The following is a 27,054-nucleotide window of genomic DNA, read 5'->3' as shown; positions in this document are numbered from 1 at the left end:
GAGGTTTATCTCTAAACTTGGCAATCGTATTTTTTGAGAATAAGAACATGAAGTCTATGCGAGAATTGAGAATGGAAAACAAACTGTGGGTATATGTGATGATACTAGCTACAGAATCATGGAAGGATAGAGGACTGAAGAATCATCTCAAGTCATGACTCAGGACAAGGATATTGGCTTTGGAGTGTCGGTAATGATGGAAGTATTAGTCATTACCTTGTACAGGGACTATATGGCAAGTAAACCAGTGCAGTTATCTGATTTGACCATTGAGGGCTTGACAGTGGTGGAGAGTGACAGAGCTGTATTGTACGACACAATCAAGTGTGTTGATGCCTCTGGATGGGGTGGTGGTGGTATTGTTTATTCAAGGTAGTTCACAATGATAAAGTCAAGGAAGCATTTATATTTATTTGTAAAGTTACAGGTGTGCTAGTTTTTAGAGGGGTTTGGTAAAGGCTCAAGAAGGATAGTGTTTGGGTTAATAGAATGCGATTTTATGTTTTGTGATTTTTTAGTGACATGAATGAGGTTCTGTAAATAGAATGTGATACAGGCCCTTGTTTACAGATGCTAGGATACAAAGTTATTCCATGTCATTGCCCTTGTCTGTTATTCTAGAAGTGATAATGTTTCAGATAAATCAGGCATGCTGATCCAGAGTTATTATCTACTCTTGCAGGCCTAAATGAATAGTAGACAGAAAAGGCAGATAAGGAAGCAGCGTTGTCAGTGCACAGGTACCAGATTTCAGCTGATAGTAAAAATATCAATATTTAACAGACCTAGAAAGGCCTGAAGGGGGACACTTTCTTATTTAGGCCTCTAATGTTGAACAGCATTACAATAATATCTGCCACATAAGAATTTATATTTCCTAAGTTGGTAGCCTAATTAGACTGACAGTGCCTAAAACGGCACTATGGGAAAAGAAAAATGTCACAGCCAGTATACAAAGTTCCTAAGGTGTTAGGTGCAGGCTATCCCTGGCATAGCAGGTAGAACAGTCCTACATCTCCCTCCATTTTGACACACATTGAGCCCCCTCAAATGACACCATTAGCTTAGCCAGTTATTTGGGTCAATTACCTTTTGCTTATTCTGTGGCATGATTCCCAATGATGGTAGGATACTGCTCAAGAATAGTTTTCTCCCAGCCTTTCAGACATACTCTCTCATTTTTCCATCTTTGAAAATCCCCTCTTAATCTGTTCTTTAAATGTTCTTATGCTTTACTGATTGATCTCTAAGGATTTTGCAGCCAAATTCCTAAACATTTAATATATTTGTTTTTCCGTAAATATTCATAGTCGTCCTGTAAGTGTTTCACAATAAACAGATTTCAATGCCACCATCTCTGTTTTCTTTATTCCCTTATATCTGGGTATCTTATCAAATTCATATAATAACTTAAACAAGCACTGAAGATCATCTTCACGATGCATCATAGACATAGCATGTGATCCACAAATAATACGATTTTTAAATTCTTCATGAAAAACATTATACCTCTCCAAATTCCTCTTTAAATGCAAGAATGGATCTATATACAAAGCACATATCACAGCAGGCAATGAAACACCCTTGTCTTCCACTTGCAAATATTCTTAGGGCAGGTAACATACCTGCCTGCATTGTAACTGATTTTAGTTTCATCACAAATGGCCCTTAACACCTCAGTAAACTCAAGTGATTATTCATATTCTAATATACTGTGCAGCAAAGAATAACATTCCACTCTGTCAAAAATGATTTCTGAATCAAGACTCAGTACTACCAACGTCGTGTGTATATCTCTTGTGTACCTCTCATCAGAAATGCAGTCTTCATTAAGGTATGTCTTCCAATAACAAATTTATACAATTTTAATATAGCTACCCTCCTTGCCAGAATTGGCATAAATAATTTATAATCAGAACTTTGTCACTGATATCAACCTGCATAAAAACGGTAAACTTCAATTTCCTTCCTTTGATATCACAATTAACCACAGTCATCCCCCATGGCCCAGGAGTCTGTTTAGTTTCCAATATTACGTTATAAAGCTACAATAATATAGGTAGCACTTCTGCTAATTACATGTTCCAAGACATATCTGGGAGACCTTCACTACCTGTAGTCTTTCCTTTTGCCTGACTGTAAACTTATGTTAATGCTTCTAGTGCTATAGGAACCATCAGTGGTCCAACTTCCCTCTGCATACATTTTGATGGTCTTAAACTTTGCAAAAAGTTATATTCCTTGCTCTTTTCATTTGCACATGATATGAATGTGTATAATATTGTCTAAAATGCCTGTCTGTCATTACTGGATCCCTACTGAAATGCAGACATACTTTATTTTTCATATGACCTCAACCCTCCTGCTGTCTCAATCTAACCAACAGCATTTCTTAATAGTCAGAGTTATGAAAATATTTATCCTTTAGTGGCAGATGTGTGATCTCATCTGGTGATCTGGTATATTACATACGTCTCAAGCTCTAAGCCCAAAGAAATCTGGACATTGCCCAATATAATGGGGGAACAAAGATCCAAAATTGGGGATAGATTTTTAAATATTTCTCTTACAAACTTAGAATGTTATTTATACAAGAGGTTTGCAATACCATGCATTTTCTGAAGGATACAGTCTGAAAGTCAAATGTATGTCATTATTTAGTGACTTCAAACCTCAAGTATTTGCCAGAAAATTACAAATTGTGTGAGGAACACACCAAAAATATGAAGCAAAAATCTGGACAGTTGAGAGTTATGTCCAGTAAGCTGTCTAAATCCTGTTTTTATGCGTTTGTTTTCCCCCAGATTGCCTTATCACCTTCAAGCAATTTATTCTGCAGTTCCCACGGTTCTTCTGATCACTCTGTTATTATTCTGAAGGGTCATATAATTTGTAACGTATAACTCCTCATTTCCTTTTTAAGCTTCACATTTACTTGACCCCACTCTGCTAGCAAGGTAGCCAAGTTTGCCTTACATCAATCAGTTTAAGCCTCAGTTTATTAAAACAATGAAGAATCTTCAGTGCTTGTCTAAACATGATGGTATCAAATGTCGGCACACACATTTCATTAAGGAAAAATCAGAAACATTCAATCAATGAATTTTAAACTTCTTACCTAAAATATGATTTGATGTTACTGATACAGGTTTATATGTAAGTACTAGGATAACTGCCCTTGTGAGCCATTTTAAGCCTAGCCAATTTCCTTGAAAGGTAAGAATCAAACACTGTACCTAATGTCTGTGAGATAAACACTATAACCATTATGCCAACCACAATCCCCTTATAATATCTTACTTACATGTGACCTCAATCTTTATCTACTTCAGTAATATGTATATTGGATTGTTAACATGAGGTAAAAGTCACTACTTTAGTTGTGTAGTTACATACCTTCTCATTCATGGCATAACAGCCATTCTAGGCCCTCCTCTCACTTCTGTCACTTTAGTTATAATATTCCTGTGCTCCATTTGAACTGCAATTTCCTCCTAGAATGCAGCTATTTCTTTCAGTTTCTTTATAAGTTCAGCTTTTGTAATTCCTTGAGGAACACAGACACTATATATAGTATTCATGTCAAGTATTCCTTCACTATAACATAACAACCATTTACATCTGTTAATAAATCACCAAGTGTAAAGGGCATATCCTTGAAATGAATATAATTACTCCTGTTTTCCTGGCCCATCAAAAGAAAGGAGCTGCCCATGCTAAGACCAATATCTTTTCATTAATAAGTCATGCTCCTGATCTTGAAGAAGTGTTTCTTGTAATGCAGCAACCTAAGGTCTGAGCTTTCTTAAGTGAATACTAAAGTGAAAAATTAATTTCAAAACAACTTGCCCAACTCAGTTTAATTAGTTTCTTTTCTTGTACACAAGCAAAACATAATAAGTTTGTCCTTGAAATGATAAAATATAATAAATATAGTCAAAAAAGAAAACTTAATCCATGCTTCACCATAGACACCTTTTTTTGCCTATGATTTTTCCATGGACCACTTAAAAAAATCACTGGGTGTCATATTAAATCCAACCCACAGTCAAGCCAACAATATTTTTCTATTTATTTCAAAAATTATCAGAGTTATTTTATATCTTCTTGAAACATCAAAACAACACTTCTGCTAATTATAAATTTTAAGAATTGTTTGGGAGACCATAAAAGGTATATAATAGTCTGTTAACCACAAATGAAATCATTATTTTAGCCAGCAGTGGGAAACTGGGTTGAAGCAGCAACCTTTTTCCACAGTACATACAAGTCAGTTTAACACAGCTCATTTCTCAAATCAGACAGGGGCTTCCCCTACCTTTCTGATCTAGTAAACCAATTGTAACCACATCAGCTGTAAAGCAATAAAAATGGTTAGTATATATTAGTACATACTGATGCTGTAATGGTCGTAATCAGTCCCACAACATCGGAAGCGCTAGTATACATCAATTGACTTGATATTTATGAATGCTACTTATAGATTTCTGCTTCTGCAGTAGACATGCTCTAAATGTTGTCAAATCTTCATTTTTAACCAAATATCAAACTGCTTCAATGTATTCATGGCAGCTTTCCATAACTTTCTACTTTTGTGGTCCTTCACCACTTCCATCAGCTTCATCTCTCTTTATAATTGTGGGGGAGGGGGCTGCTCTCTACTTCTGAATAACTCCTATATCACTGAAGTCATGTACTCATAAAAGCTTAAACCATTGTCTGTGTATCTGTAAATATTAAAAAAAAATCCAAAACACTGCTGGGTAAAACAGATGAAATTTAAGATTTCATACCTGGCGTTCTCCTATAATGACAAGAAATGGTGCTCTTTAAGAAGAAGAAGAAAAAAAAGAAAGAAAGAAATTGTGCTCTCTGTTTCCTTGGTGAAGAGGAATAATTTTCAAAACACACTCATCACCAGCTTTGTAAACTCTTCTCCTATCATCAGAAGAATGACAGTGTGTGATCTTTAAGCTTACAGACCGTACATCTCATGGATAAGCTTACAGACCGTACATCTCATGGATAAGCTTACAGACCGTACATCTCACCAACATAAACCATGGCTGTTTGCATTCCTAGTGTACTTGGAGCATACAGTCTCTGGACCTGTTCCAACCTTATCTGCCTAACATACTGCCTAGGCTAGTTTAAGTTGTCGTGTATCAAATGCAAGAACTCCTAACCTTCCAGTTTTGGGGTATTCCACTAATCTGAATATTCTTTCTAGGGAGCTCTGTCTTCCATGTGTAACTGCTTGTCCCTCAAAGGTTTCATATTAGTCAATATGAGCTTGTACTTCTCCAAATCCATGTTTTCATTCTATAAATTTTCTATAGCGTCTGCATGCAAGTCAATAGCTTCCACCATTTCTGCTCCATAATCTTTAGTGACTTCTACATCACTAGCTAAGTGTGCACTTAATTTATCTTGCATCAGAAAGTTTAATTAATCTAAAGAGCTTCCATGCTCACCTTATCAGGTGCATCTACTTGATTACAATCAGACAACTCCGACTCTTTTTTTTCCCCCACATATGTTTCCTTATCTTTTAACAAGTGCATCTCTTCAGACTGCATGCTTACTTTAAACTTTCTTGCCAGACTGATTGTTGAAGTGGACTCATGAAACACTTTACTAAAGCACAGTCACTGCAAAAATTTCATTTTCTGAGTTTTGACAGTTTGCCTTGTAATGACCATGGGATATATTTTCTCTGTACAGCACTATAACCTAAAGTCTCTGTCTGATTGGATACCACTAAATATCCAAAATATTGAATCTGCCCTTACTCTTGTCATCAAAGTCATGGCTGAAAAGGGTCTGAGGTGACCAGTTAAGAAATAAATAAATTAAAGTAAAAATTTACAGGAAAATAACTACACAGAGTTCCACTCTCTACAGATTATTTATTTATGTATTTATGTATTGGCATTTGTTGACTGGGAAAGTCCACTGTACAAAAATCCATTTTCAGTGGAGGCCCGTGTAGAAAAGCTCCACAGTTAAAAGCAAAACAACAAAAGTTAAAATATTATACATTTAAATTACAGATCTAGAAAGAAGGCTCCACAGTTACAAAAATCAGACTATCACAGAAAACAACATAAATGCAAACAACTGTTATACAACTTACTACTACTGGACTTTATGTTAGCCTAACACTCACCACACTATACATTCCTAATTCCTAGTTTAAGCAAATCAAAATTATGTTTGTTTTAGGAGATACCAGAAGTGCAGCAACAAATACAAAGAGGTTTTGCAATCTGAAGATGCTTGCTAAAACTTTCTGACTTTGCACTGAGTATGACTTAACAGAGGAGGAAAGGGTCTGAGATATTTATGAAACCTGAACCTGAACCACACCACCAGGAGCACAATGAAAGTACCATAGCAGCAGGACAGAATGCTTGGATGCAGTCTTATAGAGATTGATTCCAGAAGCAAAGAGTTGATAGTTTTGTTTTACTGGGCCCAGGTCAAGGCCACACCTTGAATAGTTTGAGCAGTTCTGGAGGCCATGCAAGGCTACTGGAAGCAGTCCAGAGGAAAGCTACAAGAATGATGTGTGAGATGGAGGAAGAAGAACATAACTAGAAACCAGAAGAGCTAGAGCTCTTCTTACTAAGATGAAATGAAACAGATAAACTCAAATATTGGTTTTCAGGGACATGGGAGATGTGAAGGTGTCATTTGGAGCATAAAGGACAGTGGGGGAGAGGGCACAGGCAACTACTTCAAGGATATTCAAAAGAACATGTCCATGGACTTGTTGAATGGACTACCAGCTGATAGATAGAATAGGTGAAAAGGCTTGTGGGGAGGGGAGAGAAATAGGGGAGGTTAATATTAAATGCACTTAAATGACAAACTACATGGCATAATTGCCTCCTTTTACAATCAAGCAAATGCAAAGATGTTTGGGAGTACAGAAATTAAATTGCAAGACCTTAAACTGGAAGTTTTCTGTATAGACCTGGTGCTACAAAAGCAATTCTTGAACTTTTTAGGCAATAAACATCTTTTCTATTCAAGGAATGCCTACGGTTACAGTGGCAAAAATGTCTGAAAGTTCTTCAGATCAAAAACATTTCTAATTGATAAATCAATAGAGTACATAATGCTGACTGTTGCAAAATGTTATATGCATTTTGCATACATAAAAGATTGAATGTCAAGCACCCCTCTCTGATAGCAATTGGGACTATGTTCTGGCTTATTTCCACATATGATGGTGGTTTGTGGGGTACATATAAAAACATGGTGGCTCTTACTGCAGATGGAAAAAAACAAGGATGCAAAGAGTAACACACTCTAACAAAAACTTGTAAGTATTGAACTAAGTAGTACTATCTCATGAGTTAATATCATGCAGTGAATGCATTTATCCAGTAACCATTTGAAATGTCAGGACCCGCTAGGAGTCCTAAAAAACGGAGACTGAATGGCCGAAAGGATGTCCTTACATATATTGAGTCTGAGAGGCCATTTCTTAGAACATTACTTTTTCTTTGAGGTATGGAGATCTTAGAGTTGGGACATTTGGGGGGGGGGGAGTGTGAGGGGTTTGCCCCCCCTGAAAAGAAGTTTAAAAGAGAAGAGCAATTTCTGAGATTCACTCCTCCTGTGTTTGGCCTTTTTTTTAGGCTTGTTGGCACTCAGCATTTCAAGTGTCAGTATTTCCATAGGGAGCCTATTAATCCAGCTAAACTTACAGCAGTATCTCAGCTCAGAATCCAGTGCAGTGGTTCAGTGCTAACTACTTCTAGAATTACAATAGTATTTATTGCCTCAGGGACATGATTCAGAGTACTCCCTTCCTTTCGGGTATTATAGAGCCTAATGGTAATTTCTGTTGTAAGGCCAATGAAAGGGCTGTCTGTTTTTTCATTATTTAACAGGCTTCTGTTGGCAGATACCCTGTGACACCGTATATAATTAAGGTTGTCCAGGGATCCATTGTACATCAGAATCAACTTTCAGCCAGACAACACTTTACATGCTAGTTATCAGGCTAGAAAACTTTCATATGTGTTTAAAAAACATTACATTTGAAATGTTGATGTACTTTGAATGAATCATATATATTTGCCCATGGTTCACACTTATAGTACTGTATGTATTTTTATATATATTTGTTTGTGTGAGGTGTTTGCATGTATACATGTGTATATGTATGTAAATACACGTGTCTAAAAAAAACACAAAATTTACGGCAGATTTAAATGTTCCCAGAATACAGTTTCAGATAACTTCTGGCACATGGTTTTAAATTTTTTTTACCTAGCCTTATTGTGTTATGCCGCTTAGTTCATAGTTTCTTTCATTCTACTTAACATAGATCTTTTTTTAGGAGACATTGTGGATACGCCAGAACCTCTTCCTCCAGCTCCATTGCCTCGAACCTTTTCAGCTTCAAACACAGGTGTGTACAGAACTATGTTCTGACTGCTTTTTTGTGGACTAGCAGTAAATTCTGTCTTCTAATTTAATAGTGCACAGTTGTTCATATACAGTTCTGAATGTTGGCATCATAATAAATTCAGTCAAAATGCAACCTACTTGGATTTTGTTGTTAAGCTGTGATGAGCATATCTGCCATATAGGCACTTCATTTTATTTCTGCAGATATCACATTTTTTGTGATGCATGTCACTTAATCTGTTTGCTGTCCTTACACATATGATGATTTATTTTGCAGAAGTCCTATATTACTGCTACATATTACACTACCGGTCTACAATTGTATGTATTTTGTTTTTTTTTGTGTGTGTTTTATTTTCAGCTCATGTGAAGTGTTTAGTGTTGCACATAAATTCTTTGTTTTGCCCATGTGCAGTGCTTATCCAGATAAACCTATGCATTCTTCCAGACCGGAAGGCATTCTCATCTGTCCCACTGTCCCCCACTGCTTAATGTAGAGGATGCTAGTGGCATAATAGAGAACAAAAAACACGTCTGCAAGATGGAGATGGTTTATCTTTCTCCAGATTGTGTATACCCAAAGGCTATTGTATGGGTACTACAAAGGCTATTGTATGGGTAGTACAAAGGCTATTGTATGGGTAGTACAAAGGCTATTGTATGGGTAGTACAAAGGCTATTGTATGGGTAGTATCAAGGTTTGACCAGCTCCATTCTGGAATGAATCTGCTTTGATTCATTTTCATGAGCTTATGAAGCTAGCTTTGGTTATCTCACACATCATTCTGGCTTTGGACGTAGGTTTGAAAGAATGTGTGAGGTCATGACTTGCTGCTGTCTGCCCATAGGCATGCTATGTGGTCATTTCTTCCTTGAGGTGGCAATGTTTCTAGTAACTTGTAACAAAGCTTTCCACCACTCCAATAGTGAACATAATTAAATGGATAGAACCTATGTCTACTGAGCCATTAACATCCTTCCACTTTACCTGAAAGAGGATAAGAATTTACTGATAAAAAATGCAAAAGTCACTTGTCTGCTTGTAATGTCATGCCCCCCCCCCCCTAGCTGCTTTTAAATATTAGCAAAGGATAACATTGTTCAAAGATGTTCACAGAGTGAGAAATCAGCTTAGCCCTTACTAAGCTGTATTTTGCACTCTCTCTCTCTCTCTCTCTCTCTCTGCATGGAATTAGTCTCTATAGATAAGATTTATATTGCTTTGTAACTTCCACCAGGTTGCCTCATTCACCCTCAGACCAAAGTCTGTACCAGTCACAGCCATGGCCAAGCCTCTCTGCCATCCCAACCTCAGATTTGGGACTCTACCAGTGAGCCAGTATGTCAAGAGGCAGTCCCTATTGAGCCACTGGGGAAAGGATTTTGTTTTTCCACTTTGAGCAATGTGGCCTCAACTATTGTTTGAGTATTTACTGCATGTAGATCAGAAACAGAGGAGGGTGAAGATAACTTTGAGGTAATAGCATCAGTAGTGTGAGTTTGTTACAGATAAGATGACAGACTCAGTCATATTCCTGTTCTTCTCAATCTTCATGCTACACACTGCATGGAGCTGGTAACTCTACTCAGCCTCCAGTGTGAGTCATGTCCTGAGCTGCAGCTCCTTGCAGCCTTTCCTTAGAAAGGAGAACTTCCATGAAGAATCCAGCCTAACCATCTGTGACTCCATTGCAACATTCCAGATCTGTTCTGGGTCACTGGCATTGTAGATGGACTCTGAATCCAGCCCACACCCATTCAATTGTGGCTGCACTGCAACACACGTAATCTGTTCTTGAACCTAGGTCACTGGCATTGCAGATGCAATTGCAGTCTGTGAGCCAGTGGCTTGACTGAGCAGAGGATCTGCGACTGATCACATCAAAACATGCAGTGATCCCTTACCTAGGGCTCACTGCAGGTAAACTGCTGAAAGGTAATGCAAACTGTAAGATCCAGGCTACAAACAGAGGCCTCTAGGAACACCTTGTATTTTTCCTGTTCTAGTACTTTACACGCTGACTTCTAGCTGAAGTGGGGGGGGGGGTTGCACCTTCTGTTGGGGTAATACAGCATCCTGTTTCTGTTCTCGCTAAAATACTGGAAGGACATTCTCATCAGACTAAGAATTTCTGCTCAGCCAGTAAGAGACTGCTGAAGATTCTCAAGCTTGACTGATAAGAAACATGATCTTAATCCTTCATTAAACAGGTGAGGGAAACTTGGCATAAGGGCATTATTTCAGGAGCAGCCCAAGATAATTGTCTTGTTAAATGATTTGTCCATGTTCACACCATAGAAGTGGAAATTGAGTGAGTCAAACCCAAGAATACAGGATCAAGTTTATTAGCAACATGTACCCTAAATCTTGCTTACTATGCTGCCAGGTATGACAGCTTTTGCTGGCTAAAAGACCTTTTGCTTCACACCTGGAACTGTCTGCCGTGCAGGCTCAAAGACAGGATTTTTCTGCTACTTCATGACTGAGGCCTTGTGACAGTTTGTTCAGGCAAGCCTTTCATTTTACTGGTGTGATCTGTGCTAACTGTACTTTTTAAACGTACTTTATCTGAGTTTATTGTTTTATGCATTTATTTATTGCAAGGGGGCCTTGAGAACACATTTAAAGTGTTATCTCCTTTAGGAGGCTAACTGTGTACTGCCCAGACTGTACGTGAAAGATCAGCAGCTGGAATTGTACATACCCTTTGCACTCTGCATCCACCGTGCTATCTGTTAAACAAGTATTAGTGGAAAAAAGTATAGCCCTTTGTAAGTGAAAAGTAGGCCTGAGCTTGCTAAACATTACAGATCACCTAAGTTGTCAGTCTGTTTTTTTTAACTTGTCACTGGCACTGTCTGCAGCAAAGCAATTATTCAGAGAAGTACTGAAACAGTATATGAGCCATAATGTAAAACATCATCTCAAAGTGTCTAAAGACCACCTCTGTATACTGCTTTAAGCAAAAGTGCCATCAGGTAGTGAGTTAGTACAGAAGATGCAGGCAAACACTTTGTGATACTGTATAGACACATTGTTGCTCATCAGAGACAGTGGGACATGTTTTAACAGGTTAATTTATAGATACTTTGGAGCCATGTAGGATTAGCTTACAGACCATCTTGCCATCAGAACTGCTGCCAAATACATGAAAATAACAAGTTATCTCATCTGGCCTAAATATCCTGATGATGATACCTTGTTTGTAGATCATTCCTAAAGCATCATATTATCTATTTCTGAAATGTAAAAGCTCTGCTAATGTATACAGTCAACAGGTTCCAGTTTTAAAGGCTACAGACTGATTTTGAAAGAAGACATAAGATGACCTTTAACAGTCTTTTAAAAAGCAATACGCCTGTAAAAAGGAACAGCTAGTTTTAGATAACTGCACAGTCAGCACAAACTATTTCAGATACAGACTTCAATATTCACACTTTCTTTTCATTCTCTCTCTCTCTCGTTTTTTGAAAGTAATCATACGGTTATGGACTTTCTTTCCACATCCCATTGACTGAAGAAAACTGTGAACATTATCGACAAGGTTCTTTGCTGTTCGCCATCATGAGCAGCGGCCCCTGTTGTAGTGGAACTCCAGAAAGAACTCTAAGAAAAGTAATCTCAACAAAAGAAATGCTGTATAATGACTGGTTACTGTTGCTTTTAATGAATTTGGTTAGTTACAGAGTATGTGCAGGGTCCCTGCCTGATGCTAGGAAAAGTTAATACATCAAATGCAACATGACAGAAATACAGACATGTTTCCAATGGATATGAGATAACATTTATGCTAAAAGAAAACAATTAAAAATGCTCTTGTTCAGATAAATTAATGCTAACAAGAGCACACACACCTTGTTTTAGTATTCCATCAGCTACAGCTAACTAGCAAGAGCTTTTGATAACCCAGTTAACAACAAAATATGAAATGTAAGCTACCGTGATTGAGGCTGGCAAGCACTGCTGATATACATTAGTGTAGTCTTCATGGTAGCAAATATTTTGTTTTGTAACATAGCAGGCATGTATTGCTTACATTATTGTTAAACGACTAGTGAGCAGCAGAGAGGAGAAGCAAAGTTAGTTGAATGCCATATGGGAGTAGAACAGACGTTTGGTTGCACTGTAGAATGTGAATATTTAGTTGACAATTTCATCTGGGACTGGAGTTTCTGCAAAGGAGGGGTATTACTGTTTTCTGATGTGCACTGACCTTGAAGTTGATTATAGTAAGAAGGTGGCTGAAGGCAGCAAAATCATGTATAGACGCATAAGAGGGTACAACCCCCCCCCCCCCACACACACACACACACACACAAATTACTGACAGTTTCAAATGGACAGCCTACCTCAGGTGATGGTCTATATCCATACTGTTGGTAGTGGTTAATCAGTTAAATGGACATATTACATAGTACCTAAAACAGAACAATTGTACTTAGTGAAAGTCATGATCTGCAATACTACTCTGAGAAACAAAACTGATTGGAAATCACTTTGAATAACTATTCGCTCTTCTGTGATATGGTGGTCTTTCTCTTGGAGATGACCATCTGAAGTCAGAACTCTGGGCATTGGTATGTATATATTATGCAGAAAAAGTGTGCTGCTTTTACTTGGCTTATACTGGTGTTATTAAAGAATTTTACTCAAGGTCCGGACCAGAGTTCCGCTGTCGCGACCCCTAACCGGGAAAAGCCGAAAGACACAACAACTCAAGGTCCAAAACAACATGAACCCTTAATGCAGAGGTGAAACACCAACCCAATGAAAAACAAATTTAAGAATTAATATATTTCTTTGTACTTTTTCATGGTATTGACTTCCTTCTCAGTCTGTATTATATTTAAATGTCCCTAACCATTGATGTATTTGCAGCAGATTACATTTGATTTGTTTTTATTTACTAAGTGCTGCCCATATGTCAAATATGTGCTTATTTTGATGAGGATGCTGTTTCGACTGTGAAACCCCTTGCAACAGCTCTGCGATAAAGTTTTCTGCACCATCTTTTGTCCATTTTATAGAACAACATTTATCAGACCAGTAATTTACATTGTAAACCATGCCACTCCCAGGCACACCCATTATAGACAATGCAGAATCATAAAGATGCATGTGGCATGTCCAATATCCGTACTAAAGCTCTGTACTTAAAGTCTTTGCAACTGCTACTTACCTTGTTTAAGCAAAACCCTGTAAGGTATGTAATAGTGGGCAAATCTCGAATTTCAGTATCTCGAGACCATAAAGTGGAATTTTCAAAATAGCGAAAGTGCATAATCGCAAATTCGAATATCTCAAATTCGCATTTATGGCTTTATGCTATATTACGTGCGGTGTTTTGTGTGGATGGTGTCCAGTGTCGTGTGTGGATTTAGGTGGAATTTAAGGTAAGTGAGTGTTTTGTAATGATTTTGGGTGGGAGTTTGAGTGTATGTGAGTTTGTTTGTAAGTTGTACATGTGGGTTAGGGTAGGAAGTTGAAACTATGAGTGTGTAATTGTTGGATGTGTTGGTGTTTGATGGTGTGTGTGTGTATGTGAGACTGTAGAATGTCTGGGTGTGAGTTTACTGTCTTTTTCTGTTTGTACGATCTCGGAGTTAGTATATATAAGTGGGGGTGGGTGGCAGCTCTCCACATGAGGGGTGCAGGGGGGCTTGACCCCCTGCTTATTTGTAGTGTAGATTTGTGGATGTGTGATGTTATGTTTTTGTGTATTTTTTTCTTTTGTGGTGTGGGTATTGTGATGTATCTGTGGTGTGGTGTATGTTGTGTGTTCGGGATTTTAAGTTTCACGGTTTTGGGTTGTTGGTGTTTTGTGGATTCGACTTTATGGTTTTGAGATACTGAAATTCGAGATTTCAGTATTTCGAGATTATAAAGGGGAACTACATATATATATATATATATATATATATATATATATATATATATATATATATATATATATTTTTTGTGTGTGTGTGTGTGTGTGTGTGTGTGTGCAAAGAAACATACACGCATTCACCCAGACTCACTGGAAGAAAATGGATGAAATTCACTTCCCTGGATATTAGAAAACATCCATAATGAAGCGGTTTTAATACCGAATGAAAACACCCAACATATAAAGACACACTCGTCCATATCACTTTTGAGCTTTACTTAGCTCATTACACATATGATAAGAATCAATACAACTGCAGCTAAGGAGAAAACCTAAGACTGATATTAATATCAAACCTGCATAACATGTTAGCAGGTATAAAGTCTGATGTAGTCAGTGACCATCACCTAGAAACACTCATTAGTAGCAGTATGAAACTGCCCAAGGTAACTCAGTGTTCTCACAGGGACTGACCATAGGTCAGTATGTCTGGGGGTGAAAGGAGATGCAGATAAATCCAGTGGATGAGGAGAGTCCATGAGTGCAGCCAATGGTCAGCTGTGAAGATTAAAAAGAAAATTTGGGAAAAAAATCCTGATCTTAGAACTGAGTTCAACAGTACAGTTCTTTAATGATCCCTTAATGTGTATACTTAGCTCTGTAGACCCCACCAGAAAGGAAGAAGCCAAAATAAAAACTATCCTGGATTGCAATGGAAAGGAAAACATATAGCATGCAAGCTGTATTGTACTATTTTATTTTATGCTACATTTGTTGACCGGGATAGTCCGACTGGGTATATGTCCATTTTCAGCAGAGGCCCGCGGAGAAAAGCTCCAAACTTATAAACAGATAAAATAGATAGACAGATAAACTAGCATCATTACATAACTTTCTGTATAATAAATCCACAACTAAGCCATAATTAGCAGACATAAAAAGAAAATATTTTACCTTTTAACAGTAAATCAGTCAAAATAATCCCTAACAATTCTTGTACCACCTAAGCAGCCTCTTAAAATCCGGAAAAGTTATTCATCTCATCATTTGCCAGACCTGTTCTTGTATCACCTCACCTGAGCAGTTATGTCACCTGTCTCATTCCTAACCTTCACAATACCATCCAACACTATAGTCCCATCAGATGCCCTGACATCACTGCAATTTTCTACCATCACAAAATCACTAATAAGTAAGCTTTTGAAAACTGTTTAATCTTTGCCCATTTCAGGTGACCTTTCACCTCAAAACCTAAAAGTAGCCCCATCTTAATCCCAATCATTAGGTCTATTATAGAAAACTACATACTTAAATTCTGGAAGTCCTCTGTCACCGACTCATTACACAAAGGTGTCCACCTGAATGGCTGCAATCGTCTGGCCAGTGCAACCTTCCTTATCCAGAGTGTTAAAAATGTGCATCCATATTCAACAACTAAAACATACAAATGAGCACCTTTTTTCAACCTCTCAATGTGGTTTCCACCCAGAACATTGTATTAAACCAGATCTACTTACTTTCAGCACAATATAAATTCTAAACTTGATCACAGACAATATGTAGGTACTATCCTTACATTACATGTGCTTAATGGTAGGAGCCAGTAAACCTATGTAGTCTGCCCTCTACATACGTTTAACATTCTACCTTCCATCCTTCCCTATCCTCCTGCTTATTTTATTCCTCTAGTCTCAAGCCGTGTTGAATGAGTTATGAATTCCCTTTCCACCTACCAGTCTGTTAATCCATTTTATGGATCTGTGACCCTCTCTTTGAAGAAGTACTTCCCAACATCTAAAGAGAAGTTAGACACTACAGTATGCTGCCTGTGCCCCCTCCTCCTCCCTCTGTACTTTCTGCTCAGGATTATCTAATTCACATTTTCCTTACATAATCGTATGCAGCAAGGTTGTGTTTTTCAGTCTCTTCTGCTCACAAATTAGAGGATGTCTAACTCCTTTATTTTCTTGTCATATTCCTTCCCTCTCCCCTATCAGTCTTTCTAGTGGCCGTCCTGTGGATGCCTTCCAGCAGCTTGATGGCTTCCAGAATTGTATTCAAGGTGTATTCTGACAATGGCTCTGTAGAATCGGAAGCATTGCCTCTTTGCTTCTGGAGTCTATCTCCCTGAGTATACACCAGAGAAGTCTGCTACTGGTAGTCTAGTCAATGTGTAAACAATAGTCCCAGATCCCTTTTTCTGCTCTGTTGCAGTCAGTTTCACACTCCTACTTTCGCACCAGAGGTGTTGAGCCCAACCATTTTTCTGGTATTAATCCTCTACTGCCATTTTTATGCCTCCTTGATCAGCTTTTAAAGATCCTTGTATAAACCCTTCCCCTGTTTTGCATTGCTGTTCATATCTTTGTGCCATCAACAGAGAGGCTAATCCTGTTCTGTCTTCCCTTACATGTGTCGATGATGAGCCCACTGAAGAGTACTAGACTCTGGGCAGATACATGCAGTATTCCACAAGTCACATTCCTAATTCCGGACATTGTCCATCCCATCACATCCCACTGTCTCCTACTATTCTACCATGCAACTGTTCTGCTCCACGTCCTTCATTCTGCCTTTCACATTCCTGTGTGGGACTGAATGAGAGGTCTTTCTGAAGTCCACACAGACCACGTCCTGTGGTACCCTCCTATCACGTTCAACTATAACTCATAAAACTGAACAAGATTTGACTGAAATCTGCTTCTGACCATGAACCAAGGGTGGTCCTGAGCATTGTTGTGTTCTAGATGTTGTACCACCCTTCCTGTCAGGATTGACATGTTGGCAGTGCTTTTAAGCCGGTAGACATTTAGCTGCCTAAACAGTCGCCGCTTTTTCTTGTATGAGAGTACCACATTGCCTTCCGTCCCTGTTCGGTACCTGCATCTGTGACTTTATAGAGGATATGGAAGACTGTATCAGTCTCTTTCAAAGCAGCATTTTAGCCAGAACACCCTCCCCACACACACACACACACACACATGCACAGAGTTAAGTATGGTACCATTTGGAATTTGAGTGCAAGCATTGCCTATTTATTTGTCCACTTTAAAAAGCTGATTGATAATTGTAACCTCTCAGTATATTCTAACTGCAAGATCTAACGACCTTAGAAGAGTGGTACCCCCTTTTCTCCAATGCCATATGACTTCAGTATTTATAAGTAAGGAGGACAAAGACCCCAAAATGAGCGTTGCAGGAGGCCTGTCTCCTTCAAAAATGCTTTACTTTTATACTGCCACAAGTTCTCAGTTGTTGATTCAATGTAGTCAGTGTAAACATACAGACGTATACTCAACTTTGTGAATACAGTCCTATACATAGATGGACAAATAAGCAAGCCCAGAGATAGATTGGAATATTACAGTTATTAGTATGTATAGATCATATATCCTCCACAAACATCTTCGCACACAACTATTTAAATGTGTTGGAGAATGTTTATCTTCATTCAGTTTTTTGAATTGCTGTGTGGTCTGCTATTTAACTACCATTATAGCAGTCTCCACCCTTTGAAAGGCAACATCTAGCATTGGCTGATTTTTTTCACCCAGTAAAGTTATAAACATTTGTTAATATATTTATTTTATTAGGGCATTAGATTAAATGAATCATCATAGAATCTGATGCTTTTCTCCCTGAGCCGCCAACAAAAATGAGGTCTACTCATCAATCCATCCCAGTTAGAAAATCAAAAATAAATATAATTTCATGCTTTGTTTTGTATTTTGGCTTCTTGCATGGGTAGTGTTCTGGTCATAAATAACTCCATGCAACAAAGTTCAGCAGACAAGTATAATCTCCTTTAAAGAACACACTTACATGGGCAATCGAGGTCTTGTCTCCCTGAACAAGGTGTAATTATTATATAATGTAAAAGCTTCTGAGTAAACATTTTGTTATCAAGCAGACTATAGCCACTGACCAATTAAAACTAAACACCTCTGTATTATTTTGCTAACTAAGGAATATGCAGACCCTTTATCGATGACTTTCCTTATTAATCACAAGTTCTGATCTTCCACGTTAGCACTGTTCATGTTGGCACTAGGAAGTAGAAAGATTTCAACATAGGCCTAAGCTGTTAGGATCTGTCTTGAAACAATATGAATTCCACTTCTAAAAACAAAATATTGTAAGAAACACTAGACATTTTCCTTTCTTATACTTCTCCCTTGTCAATAGAGATTGGACTGTCATCTTCCTTTTGAGATTTGTTGTCATATCCAGAGACCTTCACAGCATCTTCAACAGAAAATTTTCAAGTGAGGCGCTATGCCAACTATATCAGAATATCTCAAGATTTTAAGACCCTTGCCATTAATTCTCAAATGACAGATACAAAGTTACATTGACTTGATTTTCTAGTATGAATATTAGTCATGGTTTCAGTCTAATTACTTAGTTGTGAATCTGAGTCACATTCGGATGGGAGGACATTGTGCCTAATTTTGGAATATTGCTAGCATCCCACTAGTGGCTTTTAATTGTCACTGGAGTCACGTCATCTGATGCCACTGAGATATAGCAAACAGCAACACTAATTAAGGATTTCCTGCACCTTTCTGCTGTCTTTGTCAGTACGGTGCTGCACATAACCATTTCCTTTTCTGTACACGTCTGTATCCCATGGTTGCAGACAGCTGACAGGTGTGGGTGGAAGTATGCAAATTTTTTTTTATCTGGCTGCTTTCTTTCCTAAGATGGAGCATGGCTCAGCATACATAGATTTTCCTTATTCTTTTATTTATTATGCTATTCAAATTATGCACCCACTGTCCAAGAATATCTCAATCCATCTTTCTTTGTTTATTAAACTGATATCCAAAATGACGCTTTCACTTAAAGATATGGAAGTCTTTAGGGCCTGCACAGCTGCCAGTGGGTAACTGTTTATTTTTATCAGAACTGACAGCATTATGACATTGTTGATTCATAGTCATGTGTTGTAAATGATTTGTCACACATCAGATTTAAAAAGCAAACTAGTTTTATCTATGTTAAAACAATCAGTTTGCATACTACATAAATGCTGTCTCTTGTGACATTCATTCATTCCTTTGACTGCTTACCTCACAGAGCCTACGACACTTTACATGGGAGACTCAAGGCAGTTATCCACTACAGCAGAGATCTGTAAAAATATGGTAATAACACCAAAAATAGTCAGTACATGGGGAAATAATTTTACATACTGAATAACTGCATTTTTATTTTTACTTCTGAAGTGAATTGATTCAAGGACTGTCTTAGCCAGGATACAGGCCTATAAGGCAATTACAAGATCTTGCTTTAACTTTACATTCTGGGCTACATTTAAATAATGTAATCTTTCAAATACACTCATTTACAAACACACCCAGTCAAGGTTCAGCCATATATAGGTTACCAGAAAGAAACTGTCAAGTTCCATCTGCTTTTTCAGAAGCAGTAGAGGAACAGTGAAGATGTAGTTATATTTTTATACAGAGCAGTGCTTTCTTTCATTCCTGGGTTTTTGTTTTCATCGAACTAAATAACTAGGTGAAGTACAGAGCACTAGTCTATGTCAGAGTGTAAGCATACTGTAACAGGAGATTGGCTTCACAGTTTCATACATGGCACTGCATTTATAACCCGGAAATACAACTAGTGAGCTGACCTCTCAGACTGAAACTCAAATTAATCATGTTCTTTTACAGATTGCAGGGAACTGCAATGTACCAGATGAAGTATGTCCTGCAAGTAATAAGGTGGATGTTATGCAGGTAATAAGAGCTGTATAGCTTTAGTTAGAACATTTTCCTTGAAATAACCCAACCACCCTCCCCCCCAGTAGCACTTCATGCTGAAACAAAATACCAAAGCAGAAAAACTGAATCACTTTCTCTGTGTGGAATCAAACCACCCACACACCCATCCTTCTTAATATAATCAACTCAAAGGTTGCTGCTCCTCAGGAAAATGGGAAAATGTAGTTTGAAAATTATGCTTTAGCTGTGTCTTTGGTGTGAAGTATCACTTGAGATCCCCATTTTCAACCAGATGTCGGATTCTGCAGCTATTAACAGTTATTAGAAAGTTATAGTATGGTGATCTAGACAGTGGTAAAAGTACTAGCATACAGGGCATAGCAGTTAAATGTTGTTACTGCAGCAGCAGGGTGTAATAGCCCTATCGTAATACATGCCTGAAAATATTTCATGTTTACAGGACTTCAGACGGCATATACTATTGTTGTGTACTGCACAGCAGTTGTGTAAAACTAGTGCCGTAATATCAATGTCACATGCTAACCATTCATATGGAAAATGCTCATATATGAGTTTGTGTTCTGTCTTAACCTTTCTCTTTCTCTCTTTTTCAGTTGTGTCTCATTTTGGGCCCCTCCCATTGTACTGGGAACAAACTATTGTTTGTGCTATTTCTCTTTGTAAATATATTTAATTGTGATCACTTATGACTTGTATAGTTGCCTGTATATTTACTTGCATTACGTTGCCATTCCTGTCTTCTCTTGTTTACATGCAGTCTGTTTTTGAATTTAACTAGGATATGGTTGAAAGGGCCTCCATGGTCCAGTCCACTTTCCACCCCAAAAATGAAGAAACAAATGCATGCAAACATAAATGAATTATATGTTAGAGGGTATGGTGATAGATTCTATATGCTGCACATCACTAGATACAGATTTGTACATACAGGTGCATGTCATATTTCTGTTAGTGACGATACATTTATTTGGGTTTCATAAATATTTAGGTGTAGGGTTATCCGAGTGGTAATGTGCAATTATTTTAGAAAAACTAGCTGCAAGCACCGACTGAGAATGGAGAGCGCTGGGAGTGCAAGGATCAGATTTGATTACAGGCTCACACTGAGCTAACCTATAACATCATATCTGAGGATATACTCTGATACTGGGTTCACCCTTGTCACCAGGCAGAGTTACTGGGTACACCCGCTCCACCAATCACAGTTCACTACTTTTTCTCTAAATCTCCCACTCCCAGGTGTGTGATATGATGTGTGTGTTTGTGTGTGTGTGTGTGTGTGTGTGTGTGTGTGTGTGTGTGTGTGTGTGTGTGTGTGTGTGTGTGTGTGTGCGCATGTATGTGTATGCAAGTGTGCAGTTCGTTTGTTTGTTTGTGTGTGTATGCACTCCCTGAGCTGATTCAAGCTGTGACATCACTCACTGACTACAAAAGTGCACCTAGACACTGAGGCTGACAGTTCCTTTCTACAAATTACACCTTTCATATTTCATTCATGATGACCCATATTTACTGAAAGTATCCCACATTCTGTTCCTAGAAGCAAGCCTACAAAGTGTCCCTGAGGTCTTCACGTTAACATTTCAGATCCACTGTGGCATTGCCTGTGCTGCCTTAGAAGGCAAGAATTGACATTGGTTCAACTTGCTACATGCAGGTGCCAGAGGGAGTAACTTCTGGCCATCATCAGAGCCAAGAAGTTGACAATGTTAGTTCCTGATATAGTGATCAACAAGAATGTCTAGCTTTTACCACAGGCCTCAGATAAAGCACAATCTCGAGGCTCAAAACTTGGAGGGCAGGCTGCAGTTTTGCTCTTCTAGTAGTAAGTCCATAGATAATGTGGTTATCCAGTCCTGAGAGGTGCTGAGCTCACCTTCAAATATAAAAGGCTTCGGTCCAGACCTGTTCCCCACTTCAGCAGAATATGAGGCGCTTTGAGGAGGTGGACATTTGGCTGCTACTCTTGGAGATGAGTTCTATGTTGTGGGTGCTGCTGCTTCCCTGGTCAGTCACCCAGAGTATGATATTGACAGGCTAGATCTTGCAGAATGGTCACCATAGTTACTTTGGTTTGGGATGGAGGCATTTGAGACAGGGGACTATCCTCCCACCTTTCCATCGGAGCTCAGCAGGGTTTGTAGGCCCAGGTTGAGGGGTGCATCTGGCTACCCCATGCCAAAAACTGATGTTAAAGGCCTACAAATTCAGCAGATATGTGATATCTAGTGAGAAGTAAATTGTGGGTATGGGAGCTGTCTGACTGGGCATATGGCCTGATGCTAGTGTTTGATCTGACCCAGTCACTGTTGTCAGGCATGAACCAAGAAACCAGATCCCTGTCAGCCATATTCCATTATGTAACCATTACAATATCAGAATTCATGTGAGCTGGTGAACTATTAGTGTTTCCCTCCTGCTTAGGCTTCTGCAATGAGTGTGAGAACCTGATGACCATTATCTCTGAAACTGACAGTGTCAGTGAGTCCTCCACACACTCCATATGTCCCATGCATGATCCCTCTTTTGTGGAAACCTTGAGTTTTATATAGTCCTCCATGGCCTGGACTCTGGCCCCATTCCTTAACCCACAACATGTCATAATCAGTATTTGAGGAAGAGGGTGAAGTGCAGGGCATCTGCAGAGAACCCAAATGGCATAACAGTCTTGCCCCTCCACCCCTACCCCACACAACCAGACAAAGCCTCTAAATAGCTGAGGCAAAATTGCTATTTCTTTTCTGTGTTGTGGCTCCAAGCCCTGATCTCTTCATCTAACCTGCCAAACATTTGTGCTGTCTAGTAGACTACATGTTGGAAAGGCTTGTTCTGCCCTCCCTGAGTCTGGAATCATGTTGGACATGTTTTTAGTCTCTTGAATGTCACTTTCAGTGTATACTTTCACATACTTCTCTGCAGTTTTGATAGCACTGAAGCTGTGAATAGGGCTGAAGGCTCATGATTATGTTTGAACAGCATGGAGTGACTGATGGTGTCCTCATTAACAAATATGTACTCCCATTCCTTAGTTATCCATTTTAAAGGGAAGTACTCTTTGATCAGACTTCTCAAGACCTTGACTATGACTATGACTTCTTGAGGAGGAAACATGCAGTTACCACTGTGAATGACCATTGTGATATCCAAGCCTCCTCTTCTTTTTCTTGGTTCTGGCTCACCTAACCACAGAAGAAGAAAAAGCCTTCTTGTAGACAAAGGAAGCCCTGGAAGAGGCACCCAATCTTAATCCGTTCTAGTGCCAGCCAAAAGATGATGACTCCACCAGCTCAACTACAGCCGTCCTGATGATGGTTTAGGACTGCCAGTGAGGAAGCACTCAGTGTGATCACTATGGCTAGGATGGCCATCACCCAGAACTAGTAGAGACTGAATAGTGTCAAAGTCTACCACATCTTAAAGCTCTTAAATTCTGGCCTAGAAAGAGATTAGACTTTCTCAGCAGAGTTCTTGGGACAATTTCACACTTTATTGCTGAAACTGCCAGTAACAGCTGTTGTGCATTCAGAGCATGGATTTAAGTTCTGGTCATGATTTATTCCTAGTTCGTAGGTTGCCAAATGGTATTCATCCTTTCCTGGACCTAGCAGCTTCAATCAAGACTGGTTCTCAATTATGACCCTGCAGGGGTCCAAGCATCTGATGCCATGGGATAACTGGATGACATTACTAGATGTGATATAATAATAATAATAGTAATAATAATAATAATAACAATACATGGAGTTTGACATTTCAGTGTTTAGGGTGTATAAAGAAGATTCCCCTGGTTCACTTTGTGTGGCCATCGCTTCCACTGCAAAGTGTTGCTAGTTTGCTTTCTTCAGCACTAAGACTCCTTACTATGGTGCTGGCTGTATGGTTCAATCCTTGCAGGAAAGGGACCTTAACTGGTCCTCCTCCTGCTCCTGGTGCCCCATCAAGGGACTGCCATGTAGCATCATTGCAGTGGGTGCTCCCGTCATTGCAGTTCCTAGGGGTGATGGCAGTTTGAGAGAAGTTCTGTTTGATTCTGTCTTAGGACCTTGCTGATTCAGGTATAGTACTGAATACTCTCCATTACCTATAATTTCCATACATAGAAAGGGCTCACAAAGTTATTGGTAGCCTGAGTGAAGATACAGTGCAGGGCCAAAGCTCAGACCCTGCTCTGACTCTGGGGCTTGATGACCACCACAGTCCTGAATGGTGCCATGGGTGTTGCAGTAGATTGAAATTCCATTGGTTGTAAATCTAGTACACTCTCACAGATCCTTTTTCATGTGTCAGGTGCATGTTGATGTGCCCTAGAATGATGACAGCTTCCACCAGCCACCAAATGGTCTCTCTTTCTTGTAGCCTAAAGTGTCAGAACAAACAGGTGGGGATGTAATATGTTTAGATTTTGTCTATAGGTGGGAAACACTTATTTTTCCTCTTTCCAAACCAATTGTTTTAGGTTCAAATTAAGCTAAGACTTAAAACAGCTAGCATGCAACATATTAGGTATGTATAAAATTGAATTTATTATGCTGTTAAAATAAAATAATGTAAATTAATGACTGGGCAGTAATTAAAGGTGTTGTACAGCGTTAACACCAGCAGAAAAAGTTTATTACAATAGTCCAGTATCCCTCAACATTGCCAGGAATGCCAATTAACATTTGCAAGTCCCAAAAAAGTTGTTTTGTATCCAGAAGCTTCTGAGTAGAAAACAGACTTAGAGGATGATGTCCAGTCCCTTTTCTGGTTCCTCAGATCCTGTTGTGGTACAGGTCTTTCTTTGATGTTCATTGTGCATACAGTTGCAGTCATAACAGATGGGTTCTCCTGCCAATAGGCGGGTCCTCGTTCGGCCGAATTCCAAAGTCTAGGTCCGGCGTCGGTTGTCGTCGCTTCTTCCCTGACATCAGTGTGACAGGGGTATAAAAGAACCAGCCAATGCCATTTTCTTCAGTCTTTCTTGCCGCGCGGTGCCCGAAGCAGAAGCAGTTCGCAAGTGCCGGTCGGCCAGCTCCTGAGATTACAAAAATTTTGCAACCGAAGTCTTCTTGAAAGCTAAGTACCCCGTTGGGGAAACTTTTCTTGCCTCAGACCGATGTCAGACAAAGTTAATAATTGTATTTTTTGTGGGAAGCAAATACCGCATAAGGATTTTCATTCCCTCTGCATTCCTTGCTTAGGCCCAGACCACGACGTCTCCGCCTGTCGTTTTTGTGCTACATTCAACAGACGCACCATTAAGCGTCGGGCGGAGTTCACCCAACATTATTTTGGCAAAAAATTTAATTACATTATGTCGTCGGATACTCCGACTCCAGTTTTGAGTAAAAGACGCAAAGATAAGGACCGACATTCGAGGTCCGCGGCTTCTACTAACACCACGCCAAAGCCGATTACAGGTGGTCCGGTTCTCAGTGAGGCACTATGCAGCCCCTGACTACCAACGACACTTCATTGGCGGTGTCTACTGTACCCGAGGTCGCAGGCTCCTCGGCCCACACCCCGACTACCGATACCGAAGCCACTCTAGGCGGTGAAACTCAGAGTTTAGACAGGCCTGCCACCTCTCAAGGTGTCTTCAGGCCTTCCTCTTCTTTTTCCATCAAGGCTTTCACTAAGTCTAAAGCAGCCATGCATTCTAAGAGACAAGCTCCACAGGGCCCTTCTCCAGGCCCCATGCCTAAAAAACAGATGCTCAAAATGGCTGAGGATTTGATTACTCTTATCAGGGGTTCTCAATCCCCCCCCCCCCTGGACAAAAGGCCCAGAGTGGAGGAAGAATCCCCCTCAGACCAGGCCTCCATTATTTCAGAGCACTCTGATGAACAGGAACATTCATACTCCCCTTTTGAAGATTCTGATGCAGAGGAGTCCATTCCCTCTGTCTCCCCCCCTGAGGATTACTCTTTTGGGGAAACCTTGCATACCTTGAGGGAACACTTCCACTGGGAAGGCCAAGAGTACTCAGACTCCAAGAAAAGGCTTAGGGATTTTCTCTTGCTCCCTCAGCACAGGCCTCTGGCTATACCTCCTGTCTTAGACATTCTAGATGATGTGTATTCGGAGGCCTGCCTTAACCCAGACTCCTTACCTCCAGCCCCAGTCAAGCCTGACAGGTACTACCGGGTTCCTGACTCACACCAATTCTTATACGAAAGGTATGCGGCTGACCCAGAAACTATCTCACAGGGCCCCAAGGGAATTAAGGCCTCCACTGCTAAAAATCCATTACCTTCAGAGAGAGATTCCAGAGCTTTAGAAAGGTGGGGAAAAAAGGTATACACCTCGGCCACCTTAACCATGAGGGCATTAAACTGCCAGTTCCATATGTTAAAGTACCAACAGTTTCTGTTATCACAGTTGAGAAGCAAAATGTCACAACCTGAACAACCAGACTTGAAGGAGTTGCAGGATTTGATGCATAGTGCAGAACAAGTGGGTAAACATACCTTGCAATGTGGTTTTGATGCTCTAGAGGCCTATTGTAGAGCTGCTGTTACAGGATCAGTCATACGTAGACATGCCTGGCTCAAGGAGCAAACCTTACCAGATCATGTCAAAGCTAAATTACTAGATGCCCCTCTACAAAAAGATGTATTATTTGGTGTTAAAGCTGAGGAGGTATTAAAGAAAATGGAGGAAAAGGCTAAATCAATGCAAACTGTGAAAGATTTCCTACAGGTACAACCTCCACGTTTCAGTAGAAATTGGCCTTCCAAAAATTGGTCCTTTCCAGCCACGGACAGACCCTAAAGAGGTAGATACAGGCGCCCGAGGGGCAGAGGGCAATCTCAAGGATCGTTTAGAGGCAGACAATGGCAAGCTCCTACACAAAGAGGTGGTGAGGATAGTTCACAGCCATTCAGAAAGCAAACCCAATGACTTTCCCCTTTGCATGCCAAGCAAGGCTCAAATGGCAGCACCTTTAGGCGGAAAACTGGCATTATTTTCTAAAAATTGGCATATTGTCACAAAAGACAAATGGATCCTGGACATTATAAACA

General features: G+C 39.5%; 1 protein-coding gene across 3 annotated transcripts in view; it reads left to right on the top strand.

Moving 5' to 3' along the window:
• Positions 1–27,054, top strand: part of LOC122809736 (capping protein, Arp2/3 and myosin-I linker protein 2-like) — a 1,549,910-nt gene that overhangs the window by 1,387,588 nt on the left and 135,268 nt on the right. For all 3 annotated transcript variants that reach the window (XM_044081444.1, XM_044081445.1, XM_044081446.1), the window contains exon 33: positions 8,357–8,428. In XM_044081444.1, coding sequence (XP_043937379.1) covers positions 8,357–8,428 — 72 coding nt within the window. The remainder of the gene's footprint in view (positions 1–8,356; positions 8,429–27,054) is intronic.

The sequence above is a fragment of the Protopterus annectens genome, chromosome 8.part0, assembly GCF_019279795.1.
Source record: "Protopterus annectens isolate FY-2018-M chromosome 8.part0, PAN1.0, whole genome shotgun sequence".
NCBI classification, from domain to species: Eukaryota; Metazoa; Chordata; order Ceratodontiformes; family Protopteridae; genus Protopterus; species Protopterus annectens.
This window is presented reverse-complemented; position numbering and strand designations above follow the sequence as displayed.